Source organism: Talpa europaea (genome assembly GCF_964194135.1).
Source record: "Talpa europaea genome assembly, chromosome: 5".
NCBI lineage: Eukaryota > Metazoa > Chordata > Mammalia > Eulipotyphla > Talpidae > Talpa > Talpa europaea.
In genome coordinates this window covers 5,509,862-5,528,581 of record NC_140071.1, presented here as the reverse complement: position 1 = coordinate 5,528,581, position 18,720 = coordinate 5,509,862, and the positions used below count along the sequence as shown (strand labels likewise).

The following is an 18,720-nucleotide window of genomic DNA, read 5'->3' as shown; positions in this document are numbered from 1 at the left end:
ACCATGGTTAGAAATAATTTCAAAAATAGTGTGTGAACTTGGCGCTAGACGAAAATTCTGTTAGCATGCAATCTACCAAGTGTGGTTTCCTTTCTGCTGTATCATCTGAGTCATCCAGTATCCCTTCTGGGGACAGCTAACCCTAGTGGTTGACAGTAAACTATGTTATTTATTTGATGACGTATGTGACCTAGATGATCTGTGGTGGAAGATAATGCGCTTTAAAATACATTGTTGATACTCTTACTCACTGATGTCAGTGACTTTTTAGGTGACATCCTTTTAGTTAGAAAGAAGGCAAGTCAAGGGTGTCTTCCATTACTTCGGTTGAACCATGAGGAATGAACTCAGAATTACAAATTGTCACTTGCATCTTAGAAAGAGAGGGTTTTAAAGGTTATCTCATCAACCCTCCCTCTGAAATGAAGACTTGCAAGGAAGACATGTCTGCATCAGGGAAAAAAAGGTTATTTTGAGGTTGGGACTCCCAGCAGGAGGACACTAGCTTGAAAATGAAATTACCAGAATCTGAGACATTTGCACTGAATTATGAATGTAATGTGCTTCTAACACTACATATAAATGACATTTTGAAACAAGTTTCTAATTTATAGTTAAGTGTTTTAGGAAGAACAGACATTGTGTCATATGTAATGATTAAAAAGAAGCAAAGTAGGGGCCTCCCCGGTGACGCAGCGGTTGAGCGCTGGGTTGTGAAGCTGCCCGCAGCCTCTGCAGCGCCGGTTCGATCCCCGGCTGCTCCCCAGCCACCAGAGGAGGGTCCCGCATGGCGCGCAGACCTCTCCTGCTGCCCGCTGCTCCCCTCAGCAGTGTCCTTCGGTCCTTCTGCCTGCTCTGCAACCCGCTCTGGCTCTGGTGAATTCTCTCACCCTCCCGAATCCTCTCACCCTCCCATGCTTCTGGCTGTACCCAGTGCTTGTATAAATAAATAAATAAATAAATCTTTAAAAAAAAGTAAAAAGAAGCAAAGTAAAAGAAAAATGCATTTTCTAAATAAATAATATTAACAGCAATTTCAGAGCAAAAGTGTCTACCAGAGACAAAATCTGGTCTTGGTCTGGGCTTTTAGAACAGCTCAAATTGAAGATACTTGAAGAATCTTACTGGAACTTTTTTCCATGTTCTGCAACCCAGATGGTGAGCTTTGAGCATTTCTCTGCTTTGTCTGTGTAAAACATTAGCTTTGGCCTGTGACAGTCCTTACCCTCATTAACCTTTGTGGTGTGTGTGTCAGGACTGGTCAAGAGCCTGCAATGAGTTTTTCACTTAAATTTTGCAGTCTCGCTGGTGACTTCTACACTCTTGTTTTCTGTGCATAGCATATATCCAAATCCTGTGTCATGCAGGCATGAGCCTTGAAATACATGACTTTGTTATAAGACATGATCGAAGCTGAGAGACAGAACTGAAGATGAAAACTGCAGCCGAGCAGGATGTGCTGAGACCAAGCTTATTTCTCAGTTCCTTTTTAAATGAAAACAATGCTTTTCTTTCAAAAGGGAGATATTTCTTCTGCCTTTTTGGTAAAGGTTAACACCATGGGTGTGTGCTTTTTCAGGGTCTGACCCCTGCCTGCTCTCCAGCCTGTGGGGTGTGGTCTGCTTAGCATGTAATCCAGAAAAACCAGCTGCTTGGAATTAAATGCATCCTGAGTACAGAGCACCTCAGTGAGTCTGCGTTCCCAGGAGGTGCTGCCTTGTGCAAAATCCATCTGTTAGTGTGCTTATCTTCCTGGTGAAAAGCTGTGTGAGGATAGGCACCTAATTTATTCCCCTCTGTACTCCTAGGAGAGGGACAGTGGAGATGCTTGGTGAATAGGGTCAATATTAACCAAAACTGAGTATTGAAGCAGTTGTAAAAGCCTTCTGTTTGCTTGCTCATGTATGCTCATTTGTCATAAAGCTTTGAAGGGTCTACCATGTTCTAGAAAGTGGAATAAAAATAGTTAAAAATAGACCTAGATCCACTTGCAGGGAAAGATGTTGAGAGGAAGGTCCTTATTAATAATACCTTATTAACAACAATTACTCAAACCCTAAATATACTCACCAGCATCCAAAGGAGATAGTTGTAACAAAACCCATATTAGTTAGAAAATGTTAACCAAGGAAAACATAGATTTGACACAGGTTTGCAGTGGCTCCTTATCTGACTTAACGGTGCCTCTTGAGGTATCATCAGAAAGAGAATGTGAACAGACGCTAGAAAAATCCCAGGAACCCTAGTCAAGGCCACTTCCCCTCTGCCTGCAGCAACGCTGGAGGGAATTGTTTGGTGAGAGTTAGTAGGAAGCTAACAGACCAGTGTGTGTCACTCACCCACCCCATAGGTTCTCAGGTCAACAGGAGACAGGAAAATGGCCTCCATTTCCCTGGCCTTTAATCCAAAGACAAGAGTACTCCCCTCTTACAGAGCATAGCCCCTGTCAGCAAAGGGAAACCCCCCCAAAAGATATTTAACAAGATCTTGGCAGGTAATCTGTAATCTGGGTCACCCTAAGAAGCTTCCACTAGCCACAGAGAGTGACCCCTCCTACACCCCAGAGCTCCTCTATCACCTGTCTAGGGAAGAGTGGATCTCACAGCAATACCCCAGGCTGACTGCAGGAAGGATACATAGTATGACTCAGGGTGACAGCACAGAGAGGTCTATGTGACATCCCCTCCCCGAGGGTGGGGGCCTGACGATGTACTTTGTTCATTCAGTATTAATGAAGCCAAAGAAGCATGGAGTTCTGCCATGAGGGGACTCCTGACTGGCATAGAGTGCACTTCTGGTCCACCTTGGTAGATACCTTAGGTATCATTGTCTTTGCCTAATAATAGGAGTTTGAGGATGATTTTTATGATTATTATTGAATTCTGTCATCTCTGTCATATTTTGAGAATTCTCCTCCTTACAGTTTAAACTCTGCCATTTTTCCCAGTATGGGGGATGTTCTAGTCAACCGTGTGCTCTGTATTCCAAGGGCAGGCATCGCTTTGAAATTTCTGTTTTGTTCCTATCCTATAGCACTAGGTTGGCACAGAAAGGAAACCTCACATCTCTTATTTCTCTCCTTGAAAACACCAAGCAAGCCAGTCTGGGCTGTGTGCTGCCTTCTTTGTACTGGTCCCCCAAAACACAGTCCATTCTCCCCACCCTACCCTGTCTATCCCCAGCAGTGCTGTTTTAGAAACACGCTTATTCCTCTGACCAATGTTTCTCTCCATCCTGATCCAAGAAACCAACATTTTTCAAGACACGATCATCTTACATGATGGAGTAAGAATGAATGGAATCTTTATGTATTGAAACCTCTGTCTTTTCTGTCCCACATTCTAGATCTCCCGTGTCATCCGCACCCCCCGTGGAAATGCCCTTCTGGTTGGGGTGGGCGGATCAGGAAAGCAGAGCCTGACAAGGCTGGCCTCCTTCATTGCGGGCTACACCTCCTTCCAGATCACCCTGACGAGGTAACAGGCTTTTGCTTTAACCTGAATTGGGTTTTGATAAAAGGTTTGCGGAAGTCCCCTGAAGTTAAAAATGCATTTATCTTATACATAAGGAATCGTAACAGTCTTCATTCTCGAACGCTGACTGGCCATCTTCCCCTCTCAACCTCTGACAGAGACAATGAAAATTTAACACTGATAATCGCTTTTGAAACATGTCAAGCGCTTCATTGCAGTGACCAGCTGCCTCCTTTTTTTCCTGCTATGCACAATGTGGAATTATGTGTTCCTTTTTGTGTACCTCAGGAGAAATTTATTAACTGCACGTGTTCATTCAGACTTCAAGAATGTTAATAAACTGGAAAATATAAGAAAATTTATATTTACTCATTTATACATTAAACTATATTTACTATATTTACTGAAAACCAACTATTGTCGGGCACTGGCTAGGTGCTGGAGGTGTTTGGTACGCAAGGAAAGTCAGGCGTGTGGCACATAGAGTTCACATTAATATTCAAGGGAGACAGATAACCGGGCAACTCATTTCATCAGGTGTGATATGTAGGGTCTATCAGCGATAGAGACATAACTGTAGACCAGATGCTGTTGAAGCATGAGGAAGGGTCTTCCGACATAGTTCAGTAGGTGGCTGGAAAAGACGTTTTGGAGGAAGAGATGTTTCAGCTAAGACCTGAATATGGATAAGAATTCTCTTAGAAAGGAGGAGCAGTAAAAATGTTTTGAGCGGAATGATGAACAGGGGAAGTCCCATTTGAGGTGTTGCAAGAAGTTAAATATGAGTGGGTGTACAGTGTAAGGTTGCAAGTAGAAAAAGGAGAGCAATGGAGGCTTTGAAGGCATGGTAAGGATTTTGGATGCCTCTTAGAGCAATAGGAAACCATGAATGAGTCAACACTAGCAAGTACCTGTTAGATTTATAGGTACAGGTCAGGATGGAGGGAGAGAAACTGGAGTAGCTTTAAGGCTGTGTCAGCAATCTCGGCCAGGTATGTGCTGTTATGGGTGGTGGCAGTGGGAATGGAGAAAATAGAACAGATTCAAGAGATCATTGCGAGATTGAAATTTCAGACTTGATACATCCTGGATCTGGCTTAGGAAATTAGATAGACAGCACTGCTGCTCATCAAGATAGGGAACCTCAGATAGAGGTGTGTAGTACAGGGAGAATTAGGGAGTGAAAAGTGAACATACAGAGATAAGCAGATTCGGAGAAACTAAACAGAATTTCAGGATTAACCAAGACAAGGTGAAAAGTGGGAGCCTAATTTGGGAAGTTCAATTGGGCTGATATTATCACAAGTTTATATATATGTATATATAAAACTATATATATATACAATTATATATATGCAGCTTGTGGTTGTGAAAGTGTTTTGAAAATTATAGTTTATACAATTATATATATATACACAATAATATATATACAATTATGCATACACATATATGCAATTATGCATACAATTATATATAATATGTACAATATGCAATTATATATGTGTATATATAACATAATATGCAATTATATATGTACAGATATAATTGTATAAACTATAATTTTCAAAACACTTTCACAACCACAGGCTAATTTTATCTTCAAAAGAAGTTTGTGGGTTAGCAGAGCATATATTAGCTTGTCTTATGTTTGAACCTTAGAGAAGCTGCAACTTGCCTAAAATCCAAGATCTATCTGGGAATTGACCACAATATTTCTGATTTCTGGTCTGGTTTGACTTTTACTGCAACACCCTGCCTCAATAGAGATACCTTCTCTCTCCTCTCTCCTCTCTTTTTGATAAATTAGATCCCTTGCATGTCTTATTGGGAATGCTCCCTTGGTCGTGAAAAGGAGGGTCAGACCTTCCTTGCCTTCTGTGGCCTTCAAGAGACCATTCTACTCTGTAAGTCTTTGCCCAGCCAAGTGTTCAAGACTTGGGAAGCAAGACTGTCATGTTTGGGAAGTACAGTCATTTGCCAGGTGGCTCAGGTCATGTTATTTGAGGCAGCAGCCCTTGATATGCTGGGGACTGGGGTGAAATTTGTCTTATATCAGGAAAAGTTGGACGAGATATTTTCCATTGCTTCTTTTTGAAGGGAACTATGTCTTTGAAGTTCTTTTCTAATCTATCAGATCTCCCTTCTTTAAAGTGATGTATGATATCGGTGTTTCTAGTCTTAGGGGTTAGGTTTTTCATGTCAGAAAAAGCACAGAGTAGAGAAGTTAACTATTTAGTAGTTTTAAAATCACTGGAAGGCCATTTGCTCATGTGCTCTGAATTATGAGCTTATATGATGACACAAAATTCAAATAATAATTTAGAAAGTCTGAGTCTCCAAGATTGGAATATTTTCATTTTCACTTCTGGTGCTGATGGGACCGATTCTGTGACCGCTCTAGCATTTCATGATTGCAAATTAACTTCTAACAAAGAATTGCTTTTGACAGGAAAGAACATTTAGAAACATTTCATAACATTTCTAACTGTTTGACTACAGCACGCTGACTGCTCAGTAAACCCTTTCATGTGGGATCCAAAAATGGAAATGAAAAATGTTATGCCAGGAGATGAGGGCACCATATAATAGGACATTTCCCTTACCCCCTATGATGAAGACTTGAAATGATTTAATTTAGTTTAATTTAATTTATGCAGTAACTTCTAAAATATAAATTGCAAGTGGGTTTTTATTAAATATTCCCATTTGACTTTTCTATGTGATTGCAACAAATATTTTTGAAGGGAAACATGCGCACTTTCAGAAGACATTTAATTGTGATAAAATTTATATTTTTGTTTCTGGTTAGCTTTTCACTAGGTAATTTTGTGTGTATAAAATATTGATTATAATGTTTCATAAAGTGTGAGTTTTAAAATCAATTTCATCATCGCAGGTAGCAGGTCATGTAATGAACATTCAGATAAAATAAATGCCCTATCTGATGGAACAATGTCAGTATTCTGATGTTTTGTTCACCAAATGGTATAAAGCAATGTTATAAAACGCTTTTCTTTCCATCAAAATATTTTAGCTAATGACACACAAAAAAATATTTCTTAGATCTTACAGCACATCAAATCTGATGGAAGACTTGAAGCTCTTGTATAGAACGGCTGGTCAGCAAGGCAAAGGAATCACTTTTATTTTCACTGACAATGAAATCAAGGATGAGTCATTTTTGGAATATATGAACAATGTCTTATCATCGGGTGAGGTAGGGGCTCATTTATAACCTCAAGTGTTTTGTCTCTTCAGATTCCCTCCAACTTTAGAGCTGTTTATGTTTTCTCCTATCAGAGTATTGAATAGTGTTGGTCCTGGGGAGTAGGTGATCAGTTTGAAGAATTTTTTTTAATTGAATTTTTGAAGAATAAAACTCCCAATAAAAATGTGCCCTTAAAACTTGAATGAATATTCCAGTAACAAAAGAAAAGCAGAAGGAGGTTAGAATGTTCTTAATCTGTTCATTACCCCCTTTAAGAGTTACGATTTGTAGTTAAGAAGAGAATTAACTATTTGTATATTTTAAAATGTGGCACATATTGGGCCTCCCCTGGTGGCGCAGGCAGTTAAGTGCCATACTGTGAAGCTGTCTGCAGCCTCTGCAGCACCGGTTCGATCCCGGCCGGTGCGCAGGGGTCCCACATGGTGCGGCAGACCTCTCCTGTCGTACTCGTTGCTCCCCTCAGCAGTGTATTTCGTCAGTCTGCCTGTTCTGTTTCCCGCTCTGTCTCTGGTGAATCCTCTCACCCTCCTGCACACCTGGCCTGTACCCCCATTCTTGTGTAAATGAATAAATAAATCTTAAAAAAAAAATGTGATGCATCTTATCTTGGTTACTTTTCGAAGGTGAGTTGAGGGCATCCCTGGTGGCACAAGGGTTAAGCGTCAGCACTGTGAGGCTGTCTGCAGCTACTGCAGCGCGAGTTCCATCCCTGGCCAGGGAGCTACCCACATGGTGCGGCAGACCTCTCCTGTCTCCCTGCTGCTCCCCTCAGCAGTGTATCTCAGTCAGTCTGCCTGTTCTGCTCCCCACTCCGTCTCTGGTGAATCCTCTCACCCCCCCACCTCATATCTGGCCTGTACCCCAGCTCTCATATGCATTAAATGTATAAATCTTTAAAAAAAGAAGGTGAGTTGAAGGTCACAAATGGAGGGAAGACTTTGGCCTGCTCCCCTACCTCTGTACTGAATTTAAATGTCCGCGTTTCTTTCCTTAGGTCTCCAACCTGTTTGCTCGTGATGAAATTGATGAAATTAATAGTGATCTCCTATCAGTCATGAAAAAAGAGCACCCCAGGCGCCCTCCTACCAACGAGAACCTGTACGACTACTTCATGAGTCGCGTCCGGCAGAACCTCCACATCGCGCTCTGCTTCTCGCCAGTGGGGGAGAAATTTCGCAATCGAGCTTTGAAGTTCCCTGCCCTTATTTCAGGATGCACCATCGACTGGTTCAGCCGGTGGCCTAAGGATGCCTTAGTTGCTGGTTAGTGTGGCGGACATTTCACGTCAGTGTTTCTGGCGTCGAGTGTGTGTACACACGCACAGGCCTTTGTTCATTCATTTCTATTTGTAGCAGTCTGTGCCGTTTGCTGTCTCTGTCCTGCCATGACCAAAAGTCATCTTGCCCGATGTTTCAGGGTCTTTGCAAGACGGTGCTCTGTCTCGTATCAATAGAACTCATGATACATATTCTCAGTATACATGCATATGCACATATATGTGGACATGTATGTATGCACACAAATTTGTATCCCCCCTCCGGGGATAGAATCGTTTAACTTCTGTTCCATCAGGTAGGGCATTTATTTTATGGGAACGTTCATTCTATTACCTGCTACCTGCGATGATTTCAAATTGATTTTAAAACTCCACATTCTATCCACAGGGAAGTTGTGTCCTCAACATACTGCTAATGATTATAACGGTTTCCAAGCTGTGGTTTTTAGACACAAGATTTTTTGAGCACCCTTGAGTATGCGTGTACAAATTCCTCTTTTGTCTGAGAGGGCTGAGAAAAGGCCAGTGATTTTAGAATTGTCTTATAAAATGTATGTACAACTAAAGGTGACCTGGTTCCCCGCTGTCCCATCGCCCACAAAACTGCAATCAGAGCTCCTGCACGAGCGCGTCACCCTCGCGGTCCCTCAAGTCGACTCTGTCACTGTGTCTGTCGGGCCAGCCTCCCAAATGTGCATGGACCCGCCCGCTCTTTCCTTGCACTGGCTTGCGGCACCGGCCCCAGGGTCACCCACCTGGAGAAGCAGCTCGCTCTGTGATGAGCTCTCCTCGTCCGTGTCCATGCCCCTCACAGGAACGACGCGCTCACATATCCAGTCTCAAGGCTTTTTGTTTAAAACTCCCCAGTCCTCCTTTTGGTCTTAGAAAAAGGCCATTTTCTTCTCTGCTGATGTCCATCTCCGGCCTCCTCCAGCACCCCCTGCTCCTTCCTCCCCCTTCCTCCCACCTCCCCTGCTGCTTCCTCCGGTCTGGCCCAGCTGGGTGACCTGTTTCCCTCCCTCCACACCTGCTTCCTCCTGGCCTCTCAGCCACGCCCCCTGTTGTCCACTTCACAGCTCTCCTGCTTCTCCTTCCAGTCCTAACCACAGCTTGCAACTCGGGTTCTTAGTTGTGTGCATGTTTTTTTGAGAGGTAACATGACAAGTTGCTGCAAAGAGAAAGGAGCTGTCTTGATGGCTACTCTCTGTCCATCTTCAAAGTGAGGCCTCCTCTGAGGATAAGTGAAGTTCTTAGAATCAGCTCATGCTGAACTCTGCAGCCACTGTGTTAACTTCTACAGAAAATTTGTCATAGGCAACAATTGTCTTTATGTTTCCAGAGTCCAGACTTAAACTTAGAAGTTAAACTGTTCCTAGAAGTTAAACTCGTCTATGTATAGTGATTGCTTGGCTGAAATGAGGATATAGGACTTCCTAGTGTCTTAATTTATTGCCTTTCAGTGTAGACGGTAAACTGTTCTTGGAACCAAGGCAACACATTTGTAATATGTTATTTACACACATATATAAATACTACCCCACAATTACTGCATTAGGACTTGGGTTAGTGATTAATTCCCAAAGGTGAAAAGATGCTTTTTTTTCTTTGCTAATGGTCACCTGATCAGTTTGTTGACTTAATCCCTTCTCTTTCTCTCTCTCTCTTTTTTTTTTATAGAGGCATGTTTTATTTATTTATTTGTTTGTTTGTTTGTTTTGTTTATACATGCACTGGGTCCAGTCAGAAGCGCGGGAGGGTGAGAGAATTCACCAGAGCCAGAGCGGGGAGCAGAGCAGGCAGAAGGACCGAAGGACACTGCTGAGGGGAGCAGCGGGCGGCAGGAGAGGTCTGCGCGCCATGCGGGACCCTCCTCCGGTGGCCAGGGAGCAGCCGGGGATCCAACCGGCGCCGCAGAGGCCGCAGGCAGCTTCGCAACCCAGTGCTCAACCGCTGCGCCACCGGGGAGGCCCCTCTTTCTCTCTTTATGCTTGGATTTATTTCTATTTGCAGCACCTCTGTATATTACTCAGTATTCTAAGAGCTTTTTAAGAAAATCCATAGACTAATTTTCTAAGATACATAAAGGAGGCTGTGATCATTTTATCTGCATTATGCATAACCCTTGTAAATTCCTTAGGGTTGAGACTGAATTCCACATATGCCTTCACTCCATGGCTTCCCACGAGGTGTTGGTGGGGGTGTGGTTAACACCAACCTGTGTGTGCTGATTGATTAGCTCTGATTTTATGACCTGTTTTTACCAAAGGAAATTGGTCCTGTGTATCACTGGGAAAGAAAAAGGTCTGTGATAGGATGTTTTTACCCAAACATTTTTATTTATTTATTTATTATTTCTTTTATTTAATTTTTTAATTTTTATTTATTTATTTTTATTTTTTAGATTTTATTTATTTATTCATATAAGCACTGGGTACAGTCACAAGTGTGGGAGGGTGAGAGAACTCACCAGAGCCAGAGTGGGGAGCAGAGCAGGCAGAAGGACCTAAGTACACTGCTGAGGGGAGCAGCGGGCGGCAGGAGAGGTCTGCACGCCATGCAGGACCCTCCTCCAGTGGCCGGGGAGCAGCTGGGGATTGAACCGGCGCCACAGGGGCCACGGGCAGCTTCGCAACCCAGCGCTCAACTGCTATGCCACCGGGGAGGCCCTACCCAAACATTTTTAAAGGACTCTCTAAATTAGACTCACTATTAGGTGTCCAGCAGCCACATTTAAGAACAAGTGGCCCAGACGTAAAAGAATTGCATGATGAACACCCCCATGCCAGATGGAGTCAGAGTCAGGGGGAATTAAGGATCTAGAACAGATTGTGAATGAAAAATAAATGGAATTGTTAAATATGACTACCAGGTGGGCACTGATTTCTGAGTTATTTGTGCCACTTTTGTCCTTATGTAAACCATAAAACAGACTGGCTGCTAACCAGAACCTGCAGCTGGGGAGAAGAAACTTCTTTGCATACATACCAGCAAGCAAGGGATGATGATAGGCTTAAAGTCTGTTACAGTTTTGGAAGAGAAAAGGAAAATAAAATTGTTGATGTCATCAGCTGGGTGTATATCTGCCTACCTGGGGCTACAAAAATGGTGCACGGTACTAAGAAATGTCTGAGTTTTTCAAAATAGCCAGTTCACCTTTAAATTGGTAATTCACATACTTCCCAGGCAGGGGAGATATACCATGTTCATGAAGGAGGTTTTCCCACCATGAGGCTCATCCCCTGCCTCTTGGTATGTGTTCACCCTGCAATTTCTTGAAACGTGGGTAACTCCGCTGTATAACTTGGGGTCATGGGAAACTGGGCTTGTCCTCTTCCCTAAAATAAATGGATAAATAAGATGGCGATTCACTTTTATCTTTCACATGCTGCCCTCTTTGTTTTTTCCAGTGTCTGAGCACTTCCTGTCCTGCTATGATATTGACTGCAGTCTGGAGACCAAGAAGGAGGTTGTCCAGTGCATGGGCTCCTTCCAGGACGGGGTAGCTGAGAAGTGTGTCGATTATTTCCAGAGGTTCCGACGTTCTACCCATGTGACGCCCAAGTCGTACCTCTCCTTCATCCAGGGCTACAAGTTCATCTATGGAGAGAAGCACATGGAGGTGCAGACCCTGGCCAACAGGTCGGTAGGAAGACCCTTTACAGCAGTGGTTCTCATCTGGCACAGAGGGGCTCCAGAGGCACCTTTTCCCTTGACTGGAGATGTTTTTGTTCTAACTGGGGTGATGGGGCACAGAGGGGTTGGGGCAGCAGGGAGTAGAGGTCAAGGAGGCTGCTAAGGCTCCACAGTGCACTGGAGAGTGAGCCACAGTGACTAATCCTCCAGGCAAAAAGCCAGTGGTGCTGAGGTTGAGAAAACCTCCTCTCATGCCCCGTCAAGGCATCACCACACGGTCTCCAGGGGTTTAACTAGTGTTGCCATCGATTTGTATAACAGTGGATGACATGATAATAGCAATAACCTGGAAGGGGAGCAGAGAGTTCAGACACACCTTCTCCCCACCCCTTGTCTCTCTGCACACCCCCTTCTGAGGATCTCACATTCAAAAGTCTGGCCAATGACTGTGCTCACTGAATAGTGAATAACTACCCTGCTTCACTGGCGTTTGCTCCAAATCTCATGGCTCTGCCTTGCTCTTAAATATTCTGCCTGAATATGCCCAGAACCAGCCAGGGTTGTGACACATGGGACCCCTGGGGGGGCCATAGGACAAAGGACTCCGAGGGTACCAGTCCCTAAGATCACCTGATTTTAAGTCCACACATGAGGCTGTTCTGAAGCCTTTATTTATTTCTTTTTCAAATTTTATTAATTTGACAATTGTTCTTGTGATGGTATGATTTCAGCAGCACACCCACCCCCCACCAGGACTCAGAGCCAGTGTCCTTTCCCCTCCGTCTCCTCCCCCACCCTCTCTGGGAAGCGCCGTGTCTTTCAGTCTAATTATTAAATTATCTATATGTGTTTTCTAGTTTGTTGTCTTTGGTTATTACTGTTCTGCACCTGAGTGACACCCGACAGCAGCTGCCATTCACTCTCTGATTTCTCTTGGTATCGTCCATCCATTTTGTCCCAAAGTCACCATTTCATTCTTGAATTAGCTGTCTGATGGCTTTAAATTTGTTCCTTTTCTTGATCCCAACTCTTTCTCCTTCTTCTTCTTCTTCTTTATTTTTTTTAAAAACTTCATTGGTCTTTTTAAAAAACAAAAGTTATTTATTTTCCTTCCTCCACAATAGGACTTCAAGCACTTGATGTCCTTCCTCACTAGCTAACCCTCTCATGTTCACTGCATGATGCAGATTCTAGACCAACTGCTGCTCGTCATGTCACAGTGTTTTTAGCAAGTTTGCCTTCTATGCACATGATCTGTGAACAACATATCATGTCTTCTGCCTGGAATCCAGCCTGTACATGTGCATGCTACTTGGCAAACATGCATGGATTTTCTGTTTGCACATCCAATGGGTCACTTTGTTACAATGTTGAGGAGACAAAAGACATCCATTCCCCGCTGGCACCACGGTCTTGTGGACACTGCGTGTTCTCCCATGTCTGTGTGGTTTCCTCCCACTTCCCAAAGAAAGGCAGCTATGGCTCATTCATGTATCTTCATCACTCTAGTCGGGGTGTGTGTGTGTGTGTGTGCGTGCATGTGTATGTGCGTGCGTGTGTGTGCATGTGATGCACACTGAGGTGGAAGTGTGTCCTGTCCAGGTGATGTCACCTGTGCCCCGATCTGCTGGGATAGGTTCCAGCCACCCTCAACCCTGAGCAGGAGTAATAGGGCTGGAAAACGAATGAATGAAGACAAATGACTATTATTAAATATTAGAAGTGTTCTGGGGTTTTCCTGAGAAGTTTGTTGCTGTTTATCTCATTAGAAACATGCTGTAGGAGCTTAGCACTTGTTTATACCCATTAGCCTATGATTATATAAGTTTTGTTATTCATTGTTTCTCTAAAAATCACATTTTCTAAGAACATGTTGAGGACCTGGAGTGAGGACATAGTGTATCATCCATTCGTTCTTTCAATATGCCCCCTGCTCCCACGCCAGTAGACCAGTTCTTGGGAAACTCGAGCAGGTAGCACAATTGTAACATGGCTCGCTTGGATGTTCGATCCCAGGATGAATACTGGATTGGAAAAGCTGAAAGAAGCCTCAGAGTCAGTTGCAGCATTGAGCAAAGAACTGGAGGTGAAAGAAAAGGAGCTACAGGTGGCCAATGAGAAGGCTGACACGGTGGGTGACTTTTCCCGGAGTCCTCAGCTCCGCTGTGCACTTCGCAATGTCAGCAGTGGGCTCTCAGCCACTCATTTCTAACCACGACTGCCTGAACCGCTTCCATCCATGAGGATAGCACGCTCGTCATTTTATGTATGAAAATGCTCTAAGGGCCTCCCTGGTGGCGCAGCGGTTGAGCGCTGGGTTGCGAAGCTGCCCGTGGCCTCTGCAGCGCCGGTTCGATCCCCGGCCGCTGGGCGAGGGTCCCACATGGCGCACAGACCTCTCCTGCCGCCCGCTGCTCCCCTCAGCAGTGTCCTTCGTCAGTCTGCCTGCTCTGCTCCCCGCTCTGGCTCTGGTGGATTCTCTCGCCCTCCCTCGCTTCTGACTGTGCCCAGGGCTTGTATAAATAAATAAATAAATCTTTAAAAAAAAAAAAAAAGAAAATGCTCTAAGCAAATCAAAATAAAAATGTCCATCTTCAGCCGAGTCTTTGGTAAATTTTGATCAGGTGGTTTTTGTTTGTTTCGTAATGAATTAGGTCTTAAAAGAAGTGACAATGAAAGCTCAGGCTGCAGAAAAGGTCAAGGCCGAGGTCCAGAAGGTGAAGGACAAGGCCCAGGCCATCGTGGACAGTATCTCCAAAGACAAAGCCATCGCCGAAGAGAAACTGGAAGCAGCCAAGCCAGCTTTGGAAGAAGCAGAGGCAGCTTTGCAGGTGAGTGTGCGATGCAATAAGGTGTTAACTTCGGAGCCTCGAGGAGGACTTGGGCAGGAGGCACTCGGGCTTCAGGCTACAGCTCTCTCCCCTGGAGTGGTTTCAGGTAATTTTTTGCTTGGAGACATTGTTAGCTCTTCGTGGATTTTGCACTTGCTACTTGCCATCTTGTTCTCCTCACTCGTACATGATGGGCATTTGAGATGGGGTGGCCCAAGTTGTGGTTTCTCAATTCAACTGCATCACCAAGGACTATGTGACTCTTGGGGAAGTCACACAGACTCCAAGAAGTAACATCCCTCGCTCATTCATTGAGGTTGTTGAGGTGCTCCTGTGAGATACAACATTCTCTGAAGTTCTATATGAATCACCCCATTGGAGAGCTGCTGCTCTAATATCTCTCGGTGGAGGTGGAGTCTGAGCAGGTGTCTGACATAATTACTCAAGGCACTTGCGTGTCAAGAGCGCAAATGGCACGATTTGCAGGGAGGTGGGATTCTGCGAAAATAAGAATTTAGTGAACAAGGTCACACTTGAAAGAGCTGGGTCAGTTTTGGAAGATCAGTATAAGATTTTTTGGATTCAATTTAATATTGCTTTACTTGGGTCTTCCTCATTTACAACCTTATGTTAATGAGCCCTGGCCAAGAAAATGACTGGAGAAGTGGACAACTTCTGATTCCACCAGTTAGTTTGTTATATAATAATAATAATAATAATAATTTTACCACTCCCCTAGCCCATTGCTTGAAATATTTCTAAATCATTTTGTGCAAAATGTTTTTAAGGTTTCTGAGTCAGTGAAGATGTTGGCTTCTCTCTCATCTCTCTATATTGCTTTTCTGGTCCTCCTTTCACTGATTAAACTGTCCTCCAAAATTCATGAAGCCCTTCAGGGTCTTCATTCTTTCAGATTATTGGGAACTCACATCCTCAAAACTCACACTTCACTCCTTTAAAAACTATCAAGGTGTGAGTGACATGTTAAAAACGTACACATCTAATTATATAACTCAGTGAGTTAGGGGTAAGGAAACGCCATGCAGCCATCGCACCAAGAAGATCATGGCCATACGTGTCACCTCCCCAAATTTCTTCCCACTTCCTTTAATATTATCATTATTTTGAGGTAAGAGCACTTAACAGATTTTTTAAGCATGTAATGCAGCAGGTTCTGTAGTCCATCTCCAGAATTCATCTTGTGTAACTGATGCCCTTGACCATCCCCTCCCCTTAGTTCCGCAACCACTAGTCTATCTGCTGCTTCTATGAGTTTGATGATTTCAGAGTCCTCATATAAGTGAGATCATGTACTATTCGTCTCTCTGTTTGCCTTATTTCACTCACTAAGCATAATGTCCTCCAGGTTCATTCATGTCATCACAACTGGCGGGTTGCCTGTGGTTTTTCAAAGGCTGAATAATATTCCATTGTGTGTGTACTGCTCTTCGATCTATGGGTCTATATCTACATGTACATAGATTAATAGGTAGACATCTCACATTTTCTTGGTCCACTCAGTCCATTCATCCTTCTGTGGACATTTCGGTTGTCTCCACATGTCAGCTGTGAGGAATAATCCTGCCGTGAACGTGGGAGACTAGATACCTTAAGATGCTAGTCCTTGTCTCCACCCCTCTCTTTAGGAACTCTGACTTCCCTGAGAGTCTTAACAATTAGAAGGCAAAGACAGTGTAGAGAAGCTTCTAGACCTTCTCTGAGCTCCTGACACATACGGCATCTGAGGAACAGAGTGTGAGGCATCTTACAGGTCTGGCTTCATGGCCACATCCCCTAGATGCAGGGGGCTCAGTATCTCTCTTGATATTGCAGCCTATTTCCCATTTATTTAGCAGCCTCAACCTCTAAAATATTCTGCTCCTCACCATTATCAATGCAGAAATGTGTGGCAATAGGTGAGGGTATAGTGATGGGGTATGTGGCTCTGCTTCCATTTTGTTGCCTTTTTGTGAGCTTTTGAAAACTTGAAATAAGGTACTACTGATATGTACTAAGACATTTCCAGATACATTCAAACACTAATATTTTGAAACCAGGTTCCACACAAAAGTAACAGTAAAAAATGTGTCTCTTCCTACCTCAATGTTAATTTGAGTCACTATAAACATACAAAATATCTCCAGATGTTAACTCTTATATTGTGATGAAATAAAAGAAATTATATAGCAGTCATACTGCTTTGCCTGCAGAGCAAAGGCAAAGCAACACTCAACTGAAGTTGGTTGAACTTCAGGTATACCCTGATGCTAATCCCTTTTACCTGGCACCTAACAGATCTGATTCTATTTGAAAATCCCCCTTTCTAAAGCCAATGTAAAATTAAGGTGTTTAGCTCTTACCTCCTATATAACTTTAACTTGACCTTGATTTCCCCTCTGGCTGCTAACTCTATTTCTCTCCTTTCTTTTATAACCATCTTAAATAAAAGATCTTTTCCAGATCTTACCACAAACTCTTTCACTTACAACCATATACTTTCACAAATGCTCGTCAATTAAAACAAATCTTTGCAATGGATATAATTATATTACTAATTACCAAATATAGTGGTTTTCTTCTTTTTCTCCACTCAATACTCAGAGAAAAGATCATTAGCTTTGATAGGAAGGTCATGGCTCCCTCCTTTTGACAGGAGGGAGATGCCAGTGCAAATAAGATGGAAGATTTTTAAAATCAGGAAGGAATAAATGTTCCCGACGTGTCCTAGAAATAGGACTGTATTAGATTCTTATTTTAGTATTTTTCTAATGCCTAGTCCATCAAGAGTTTAAGAGTTAGAACAGTTATTATCAGCCATGATGGGTCTCTGTGGCTATTAAATAATTTACTCTATAAGAATCTGTACCAGAAACTTGTCTAAGAGCTTAGTAGAATTCTTACTGCTCCAGTTCTATCATTTAAAGGTCAGGTCCCAGCTAAGAAACCTCGAATTATTCAATCTGTCAGCCCCGGGGCTACCCTCTAATGTCAGTCCATTGCGACAAGTCTGAGTAGTTTAAGAGAGAGGGGCAGCCTCTTGCCCTACATAACTAATGAGTAAAAAGCTCTGCAAATCCTGCAGTTTCTTGGCTAAGCCTCCCTGGCATCTACTGAAGTGCTGAGTATTCCTTTTTCTTTGCAGATTACACTTTCCTTTTCTCTGGCACAAAGCAGGCTGCACAATTTTAGAGAAGTCCCAGCTCCTTATCTGCCTGCCAGCATTTCTCACCAACCCCCTTCCTGCCATCAGTTTCAATTACACAGATTTCAATGTTGGGGTTTGTGTATTGCTTTGATTAAATATTCATCTGACCCCTGTGGCTCTGCACCTAACTCAGGAGCACTTGCTTTCCTCTGGGGAAATGGTAGCATGCAGAGATGTCGGTTCGTCTGTCTGCACCTTCTCACCCGAGACTGGGCAATACCCCGTCTCTCCCCAGACCATCAAGCCTTCCGACATCGCTACCGTCCGCACGCTGGGCCGACCCCCTCACCTCATCATGAGGATCATGGACTGTGTGCTGCTGCTGTTTCAGAGGAAGGTCAACACAGTGAAAATCGACTTGGACAAAAGCTGCACAATTCCTTCCTGGCAGGAATCTTTAAAACTGATGACGGCAGGGAACTTTTTACAGAACTTGCAGGTTGGTACTCCCGTAATCATGGGCTCGAGGGACTTGGACCTCACTGGCCCTTTAATAGGCTGAGTTTCTGCCAAACATTTACATACATATTTTCACTTACCAAGCTACCCCCCCATCTTTATCCAGGTATAATTGATAATTAAAGTTGTATATGTTTAAGGCATTTGATTTGATGTTTTCATATATGTTTACATTGTAAAATAATCACTACCACCAAACCGTTAAAACAGTATTTTTTATGTTGTCCTATATTTCCATGGTTCTTTTTTTTTTTTTAAATTCATTACTTTTTTTTTAAAGATTTATTTTTTATTTATAAAAGAGCTGGGGTACAGGCCAGAGGCTCAGGAGGGTGAGAGGGTGAGAGACAGAGTGGGGAGCAGAACAGGTAGATCTACTGAAATACACTGCTGAGGGGAGCAGCGGGGAGACAGGAGAGGTCTGCTGCACCGTGTGGGTATCCCCCTGGCCTGCTGGGAATTAAACCCACATTGCAGAGTCTGCAGACGGCTTCACAGCACTGCACTCAACCCGCTGCACCACCTGGGAGGCCCCTCCCTTGTTCTTTTTTCATTTGTGTGTGTGTATTCATTTGTGTGTATATGTGTACACATATATTTACACACACAGACAC

General features: G+C 43.4%; 1 protein-coding gene across 1 annotated transcript in view; it reads left to right on the top strand.

The window, feature by feature from the left end:
• DNAH5 (dynein axonemal heavy chain 5) overlaps positions 1–18,720 on the top strand; it is a gene marked incomplete at both ends in the record, with an annotated part of 180,216 nt that overhangs the window by 112,067 nt on the left and 49,429 nt on the right. Inside the window, 7 exons of the mRNA XM_084233059.1 lie at positions 3,346–3,476; positions 6,537–6,690; positions 7,697–7,964; positions 11,386–11,617; positions 13,628–13,742; positions 14,266–14,442; positions 17,883–18,086. Of these exons, the coding sequence (XP_084089185.1) occupies positions 3,346–3,476; positions 6,537–6,690; positions 7,697–7,964; positions 11,386–11,617; positions 13,628–13,742; positions 14,266–14,442; positions 17,883–18,086 (1,281 nt within the window). The remainder of the gene's footprint in view (positions 1–3,345; positions 3,477–6,536; positions 6,691–7,696; positions 7,965–11,385; positions 11,618–13,627; positions 13,743–14,265; positions 14,443–17,882; positions 18,087–18,720) is intronic.